An 8,206-nucleotide genomic window follows, 5' to 3' on the forward strand; every position below is an offset into this window, starting at 1 on the left:
GTTGTATGGGGGAATATATTTAGCCAGTGTTTTCACATCACATGTTCTGGGACTGGAGAGCAGAACGTTTTCAATAATGTTTTGGAAGCACGCTATTCAGTACTGCAAACCTTACTACTGGAGAAACCAGTAAATTGTGTTGCATCTAAAACAATTACTTGAATTACTTGTACCACGGTTTCTTCTTTCCAACTGCAAAGGTTTTACAGAAATGTGACTTCTACGGCTATAAAAGCCTTGAAAATACAAATAATAGTAAAGTTCGGCTCTGCATTTGCATAAACCTGTTTATCCTATACATGGTTTATTCATTAACTCTCGGAACGACCAGCAGGACAGCTATGGCATTCCTTATGACCATTTCGCTTGTGGCTGAAAACGCAACTGTTTAAAAGGAACACTACGGAAAGTGAAAATAAATATAATTCCCATGTGAAACAGCAGAAAAAATGCCACAGGAGCTGGCATTTGGCTTTTACATGGAATGAACCTTTCCTGTCACTTGGAAATTTCAGAGGGGAGCCTCAGCACCTGCAAGGATTGGGACCTCCACGCCGGAGCTCACCGAAACAGACGTGCAGAATTAGCAGTGTCCATTGCTGTGCTCTGCAGACAGCATTCGAGTTAGGGACGGAAAATACCTGGCTCCCTCATTTATTCCTCCTAGAGACCATTTTCTAGTCCTTTACAATTTCAGTGTCCCATGAAAAGAGGCTCCTCACAACCTCTACTTGCAGTGTATTTCCCAACCAGCTCCTCCTTAGGAAGGCTTTTCTGGTAATCACCCCAGCTTTCCCCATGCTTCCTTTCTTACCCAAAACTCGCTCCACATAAGAAAGGTGGCAAAACAGGAATGCATTTTACCTGTTTCATCTCCTTGCTTCTATAAAGATAAGTACATGTTGCCACCGGTACAATTGGAAAACTGGAAGTTTGTTGGACAGCCGGTGACTTGCTCAAGGTCACAAAAGAGCCTCAGTAGCAGAGCTGGGAACAGAATTTGGTATCCTAATTCCTAATCTGGCAGCCTCACCACAACTCTCATCACGCAATCAAAAAGCTCCTTTTAAGGAATGCTTTTGTGACTAAGAGAAAATTCAAGGCATTAGCAGAAAGAGTCCTTTTAATTTGCCTTTGTTCAAACATTTACGCCTTTTGCTATATGGAAAACATGATTTAAACAAGATACGGGATTACAGTATGATGAAAGACTCTAGACTTTGAAAAACAAAAAATAATTATGGCTGCATTTAGGACTGTATTGATTCCAGGCATTAGGAAGCAAGTGTTTAGATATTCCTTTTGAGTTTTATACTTAGCATAAGGAATAAGTAAAGACCAGCATCTATAGCGATCTGGTAAGAGTTTTCGTTTACGCAGGCTTTCACATTTCCAAAAAATACTACATATAACAGGAAAAAATTTCACAGCTTTTTAATTAGACTTCATTTTCTAAAGGTCCTAACTTGTTGCACCACAAGTTTTTCAAAAAGCAAACCCAAATCCTTAAACTGCTACACTCAACGGGAGATTGCCCTGACCTGAAACAATCCAGGGTTTGGTAGGTTCTTCCTTGAAGAGCAGCTCAGTAACTTACCAGCTCTCCCAGGATATGTCAGCTTTGATATTTAGAAACTCTACAGGACAGTTTTATATTTTAGGACAGCACCTTTTGCTTGCTTCCTTTCCTTTGTAATGGAATACGATAATTTGGCAACAGTGGATAGAAACAAATGAGCGTACTGAGAACCAATGTTACTGAAAAAGTGTATACAAAATAATCTGAGCTGCACAAGCTGAAGTAAGCAGAACACTACAAATATTAATAGGATAAACAAAGAAAATGAATGTAAATTTAAAATGATCCATTGGAAAAAGATGTTTCTTAACACAACAGAAAAATTCCCGAAGTGCAGTAAAAATCCTATTGATAGCATTTTTACTGTCACCAAAGTAGTTGGGAGACTCAGGATGAGAGGTTTGTGACTTAGTTTTACAAGAACATGTATTTTGCTCAGTAAATTACTAAAATTGCAACAGAAGAGCGGGGGGAATACAAGGCAGGAAGACCCACTCCCCATCCCTGATCTCCTGGCTCAGCCTGTAAAATGCCTGTGCCTTTAAAGCATTTGCAGTGACAGGAGGCCTTGTGTTTGCAGATGTGTTAGCCACTTCTTGATTTGATCTTTACGCAATTATTTTGATAAAGAAAGCCTTCATCTTGTTGACACTATCACTGTAGCCAATACCTATGGACCCCCATTGTTAATGTCCTTATAAATACTTAATAGAAGTCCTCCCTTGGGCTATAGTACTTTTGACACTTGTATAATCTGAAACAAATCCTCTTTTTTAGTCAAACAGACCATGTTACACACACAGTTGGCTAGCTATTTACAAAGCGCCCAATTAAATCCTACTTAATTCTCCCACTCTGAAAATCCCATTTCACTAGTGCGCAGGCTACTGATCACACAAGATGAGGATCTTTCACTGAGCCTGGACACAAGTTTACAGCCAGCAGGACTTGATTGTACAAGAGCTTGCTGTAAAAATAATTCACCCGTCAAATGCTATATACAAATAGTGAAGAGAATGTGCAAATTCAGAGGATTCAAGAAATAAGCTGAAGAATCACAGTTAAAGACAGGTAAATCTAGTTTAATGTTCACATGTAGTAGTTACACATCACAAAGATTAAACAGGATTTTAACTGTAACATAGCTGCAGTGAAATGTAAATCATTTTGTACTAGAAAAATAATCTTGACACAGTTATCCGATTTTTGGTCTACTTAAGCTCATTTTAAGATGAATTTACATCACTGATCATAATGACTTTGCCCATGTGCCTTTCTGCAGTTCACTATTAATACTCTTTGGACGAAGGAAACAGCAACTGTTTTTGTCAATGGTTTGCCCTTTGGTTGCAAGCAGAGAACTGTTTTCAGTTTTTAAGCAATTAATAAGCTGTAGGAACACATATTTTCAATAAAACCGTTTGGTGCTAAATGAAGTTCCCAAACAAATTTATTCATCTAATTCAACAGCAGATTCAAAAAAAAAAGCTGATTAGCAATCTAAAGCATTGCCCCCATAACGCAAAAAAACTAGATAGAGTTTGCTTTTCTATTCTCAGTAAAAAACACTACATCTTACTGCTACTTTTATAGAATGCGCTAAAAACCCCTGTGCCTAAATGACAAAAGTGTAGTCTCAATGTATAATACACTTACAAACATTTTTAAGTCTAGATTGAGGAAAACACGTTGTATGGACTCCAAACAAGTTTATTTGCAATTAGACATCTCATGCAATCATGCAGGACCACTAGCTATAGCTGCAACTTTCGAGTCTAAAGGACATTTGGGGACAAAAAGTCCTAAACATTCAAGGTATTTCCATATTAGCAGCTCTATACTTGAGCTGCCGCTTTCTAAAGAGATATTCCCACAGATTAAAAAAAACATACACACCTTTATAATATTTACAAAAAAATATTTAATTAAAAATATTTTATAATTACAGTAGTCTATTAAAGCATATACTTTTCTCACACTTATAGAACATCTCTATATATACACAGTATGAAATGTCACTCATTTGTCTATACAATATGTAACATTCCTGCAGGGAGAAGAAAGTTCCCTGGGCCCCAATAAAATCCATCTATTTTAAACAATAGATGTCAAATATATCTACAAATGCTCTGGTAGATTAGTAAAGCTTCAAGATTCGGCTGCTCGGTCCCTTAAGAGTTACAAGTTTCTACAGTCTGGTTTAGGCTCGGTCCTCTATCCCGGGGCAGAGTCGCAACTTTTCCCGCTGCCACCGTGGGACACGCCGCCGCTCACAGCTGGCCGGGAACGACGAGAAGAGACGGAACCGGGGGGGGGGGGAAGGGGGGAAAGACACGGGGAGCTGGGGGGGGGAGGGGAGGGGACCGCTACGGACGTGCAAAATGGTGAAAAGGCTTGGCTCTGCCGGGGTGAAGCATGGGAACTGCTCGGGGGGTTGGATGGCTCCTTCCTCCGGTGCGGCGAGGCAGGGCCGGGCCCCCCCCGCCGCCGCCGCCCGCCCCCCGCGTTGCCTCTGCGCGGCGCGGCGCCGCCGCACACCTGTGGGAGAGGAATGAATAGAGGGGGTGTGTGAACCGCTCCGCTCCAGACCGACTGGCGCCACCAACAAAACACAAGACATGCTTGATCAACAACCCAAAACAAACCAGGTCAAACAACAACCGCAGCTCCCAGGCTGGGCCAGGCGGAGGGAGGGATGCGCAGCTGCACGCCGCAGCCAGAGGCGCTCCGGGGGGAGGGGGGGTGTTTGGGGGGGGTGAAAAAAACCTCAACCACCCGGTAATTAGAGAAAATAAAATAACCACCCCGTAATTAAAAATAAAACCCCAAAGCCTTCTGCAAGTATTTCTCGCCGGGCTCTGGTCCCCCTCCGGCAGGCTTCCCGCAGGATGCGGTGCGGCACCACCGAGCCCGGGCGCTGCGCCGCGGAGGGCTGCGCTCCCCCCGCCCGCGGCCCCGTGCCCGCCCGGCACTCACCTGGGGAGCGGCGGTCAGCGGCAGAGGATGCTGTCCCCCGGCTTGTTAACAGAGCCTGCCTGCGCAGCAACCAAACACGGCAAATTAACAACTGGGGAGAAACCACACTGAGACCCCCCCCCCTCCTCCGCGTACCCAGGCACTACCATAGCTCCGTCGGGAGCGCCCAGGGAAGCCCCCCAGGGGGACGGAACGAAGGCGGTGGCCGCAGCGCTGCGGGAAGACCCGGGGGCGCGGGGTGCCGGGGCAAGCCGCTTCCCGTGCCGCCGGGCTGCGGGGGGTCCCGTACAAGGGAGCCGCTCCCCGATTCCCGCCCCCCCAAAGCACGCTGCGTTCCATGTGCACAGCCCCCCACAGCCCCTCACACTCGCTACACGGCGCGGAGGCTGGAAAGCGCAGGAACAGCGCGCCTGTCCCCGTGTGTGCAAACACGCCGGCTACAGCTACTCCCTCGAGAGGCTGTAATTACACGGTAGACACCGTGCGGCTGCCTGCCCGCACCGAGGGATGCGGGCACCCACCGCGCACGGCCGGGGCGTTCCTGCGGCCGTCCGCCCCGTCCCCTTCGGTAACTAAGGCTTCTCGGCAGAACCACGGGGTCGAGAGTGGCGGCGCATCACCGGGGCGCTCCCACGGCGGCCGGCGCTGACCATCGCGCCACACCGCTCCGCATGCCGCTCCCCGCGCTCGTGTGTCACGCACCTCTTACCGGGTCAGTGTTAAGGGCTGTCAGCGGGGTCCTGGAGTGCCCACGGGACAGCTGCCTGGGTGCAGAGCGGGCGGCGGCGGCTGCTGCCGGAGCAGCGCTGGGTGCGTCTCCAGAGCCAGCTGCAGGTCGAGGATATAGTCGATGACGTGCTGCAGGATCTCCACTTTGCTGACCCTCTTGTTGGGCGGGATGGTGGGCACCAGCTTCCTCAGCCGGCTGTAACAGTCATTCATATCGCACTGCAGGCACAGCGCCGCCGGCTCCTCGCCCGACGGCGGGCCCCCCTTGCAGCCACTGTGCTCGGCCAGGCACCGCAGGGCCGGGTGCCCCCCGCCGCCGCCCGCCACGCCGGGCTGCGCCTTGCGACTGGGGTGCCGGACGGGGCTCACGGCTTTCATGGTGCCGCAAGGAGGGAGGGAAACCTCCCGATCCACCACCGCCGCCTGCTGCTGCCGCTGCGACCTCGGGAAGCCGCGCACGCACCGCCCGCAACGGGAGCGGAGCGCGGCCGCAGCGCCTCGATGGTGTGAACGGCGGCCGCCCCGGGGATGTAACGAGAGGCGCTCGCGGAGCCGCGCGACAACAGCGGCACCACAAACCCACCCCGCTCCAAAAAAAATTTTTTTTCTTAAAAATGAAAAGCTCGCGCTCGGCAGCCGACCAGCCACAATCACGACCGCCTCTGCCGCCGCCGCTGGCCGCGCCGTCCCCTATATACCGCGGGGCGCGGGCGGGGCGGGCGGCGCCGGGGGGAGGCGGGGGCGCCGCCGCGGCGGGGCCAGGCGAGCGCGGCGCGGGAGCGGGGGGGCGCCGCGGGGCCGCGCCGCAGCCAATCAGGGCGCGCCGCCCCCCCCGGAGCGCGGCGGCGGCCAATGGCGGCGGGGCCGGGGGGGCGGCGGCTCTGCTGGAGGGGCGGGCGGCTCGCGCTGACCCCCCCGGGAGGAGGAGGCGGCGGTGGCGGAGGAGGAGGAGGCGGTCCCGGGGAGGAAGGACTGCGGGAATGCGGGCGGGACCGGCCGCGCAGCGGCTCCCGGCGCCGTCCCCGCGGTCCGGAGCGCAGCGCTGCGCGACCGGCGCCGCTCCCCGCCGCCCGACCTGAACGAACGCGGCTGCACCCGCACTCCCATCCCCCCATCCCCTTTCCCGGGAGGGTTCGCATCTCCTCGGGTCGTGAAGCGCGTTTTTATCCTCTCGGTGTAGGAGACTCATTCCGGCTTTACACATTTTTGAGGGACTTGGGGACGCTGGTTTACAGGCAGGGAAATTCCCAAGCAAAACTTGAGGAGTGTGGGGGAGAAGGAAGGAGGAGGGTTTAGGGACTTCAAGCAAAGCAGTGCCAGGGAACATTAAATTAGAGCACATAACTATTAAAAATGCATGGAGATGGAGTATTTAAAATTCCTTCATGACATATAATATTAATCCGTTTTATGTAAAATTCATACCTGTAACTTAATTTGGTCCATTAATGCAGCAGATCACGTATTAGTAGATGTACCATGTTTTAAATATGATGCTGGAAATGTCCAGAGTTCTGTACTTTGAGACAGAGCATTAAAATTAACAGACATATACTCCTGAGTCCTGCTTAAGTCATCTTGTGGCAGATTGTAACCTTTTAATTTAATAATGCAGTGTTGAAACTCCCTGTTAATTCCTGCTAAGGATTAAGAGCCACTGCGTATTTGAATAGGACACCAGTGTAAGAAACTTGGCACCCGATCCTATGGATGCTGCAGCACTGCGAGCTCTCCATGAGTGAAGTAGGGCTGATTGCTCGGGCAAAGGACTGAAGGAAGGAGTAAAGGCTGCAGGATCTGCCCCTAAGCTTGTAAGTCAAACCCAACAGAAGGGAAGAAATCCATAATGGTGATTAATGATTACATGTCCCCTCAAAGCTTAGTCACAACGGGTGATATATAAAGGATACAGTGGGAAGCTGTCAAACCCAGAACTTGAATGAGCGGTGAGACTGGAACATCTGAAGCGTATAATGAAGCACACTTGCATTCTCTCTCACCTCTTAAAAACACAGGTTTTGAGGCTCTGCTTACAAATAGCCACACTTGTGTTCCTTATTTCGTCCCACATTGCCAGTGCCATCCATGGCAGTTAGGCTCCTCTCAGCTCAAAATCCAAGTGTGTGGTGTAAATCTTTGAGGTGTAAATCTACACTGAGGTCTAGATTTGTATGCTGCATCGTGATGATGTGATGGGAAGATGTACTTCCACTAGCTAGGGGCTGGACGATCCCAATTCTGTTGCAGTCGTTGCTTTCAATCAGTGAAACTCCTTGCAGTTTCCTTGCGGGCATAGGCCTTAAAGCGCACATTATGGTTACTTTGTCTGTTTTCTGGAGTCCTGGTAATATGGACAGATTTGATATGCTGTCTAGAAAAAAATACATTGTAAATTGTGGTGAAAATGCATGCTCAAATCTTGCTTGTGCCATTTAATTAAAATCTGCATGAAACTAGATAACTCTGTAATATTGGGCTGTTCTGTTAGTACTGAATCCCCTCTGGGATCCCCTCTGATCTCACTGGAAATCTCTGGGAACCCCCAATATGTAACTGTCTCCCCTCTAGCTCTCCCAGAGCTAATTTGGAGAGATTATGTCTGTACACGCAGACAAACACACACATACACACACCCTGGAGCAGCACTATAGCAAATCCACTGAGACTACACTGGTTCTTGAAGATGACTCAGTATTTCTGTAAACTCATGAAGAACCATGAAATGTCTCACACCTCTTTTTCCATCAGGCTCCTTCTACTGCAGAGGGTCCAGAGGAAAATCCGAGGGTCTGCAAGTGTTGAAGTTGCGAGAGGATTGCATGTGTTCATGTAGCTAACGTATTACAGTGGAGATATGCGGGAGAGGGAAAAACAGCCCTCCCCTTCAACTACCATATAAATATTCAGGGTTTTCCTCTAGTA

General features: G+C 49.5%; 1 protein-coding gene across 2 annotated transcripts; it reads right to left on the bottom strand.

Moving 5' to 3' along the window:
- Positions 1–2,640: 2,640 nt before the first annotated feature.
- ID4 (inhibitor of DNA binding 4, HLH protein) lies at positions 2,641–5,960 on the bottom strand. Of its 2 annotated transcripts, none has more exons than XM_039549828.1 (3): positions 5,265–5,960; positions 4,556–4,614; positions 2,641–4,117 (listed from the first exon to the last, which is right to left on the bottom strand). In XM_039549828.1, the coding sequence occupies exon 1, from the start codon at positions 5,660–5,662 to the stop codon at positions 5,285–5,287; it is 378 nt and encodes a 125-aa protein (XP_039405762.1). In that variant the 5' UTR covers positions 5,663–5,960; the 3' UTR covers positions 2,641–4,117; positions 4,556–4,614; positions 5,265–5,284. The 2 variants fall into 2 exon arrangements, with proteins under 2 accessions (XP_039405762.1, XP_039405761.1); XM_039549827.1 differs by having other exon boundaries at positions 5,258–5,960.
- Positions 5,961–8,206: the final 2,246 nt, after the last annotated feature.

This window comes from Corvus cornix, chromosome 2, assembly GCF_000738735.6.
Source record: "Corvus cornix cornix isolate S_Up_H32 chromosome 2, ASM73873v5, whole genome shotgun sequence".
Classification (NCBI taxonomy): Eukaryota; Metazoa; Chordata; class Aves; order Passeriformes; family Corvidae; genus Corvus; species Corvus cornix.

What these genes read in the sequence shown, in the direction of transcription:
- ID4 (XM_039549828.1), bottom strand. Translation starts at nt 5,662, where the DNA reads ATGAAAGCCGTGAGCCCCGTCCGGCACCCCAGTCGCAAGGCGCAGCCC.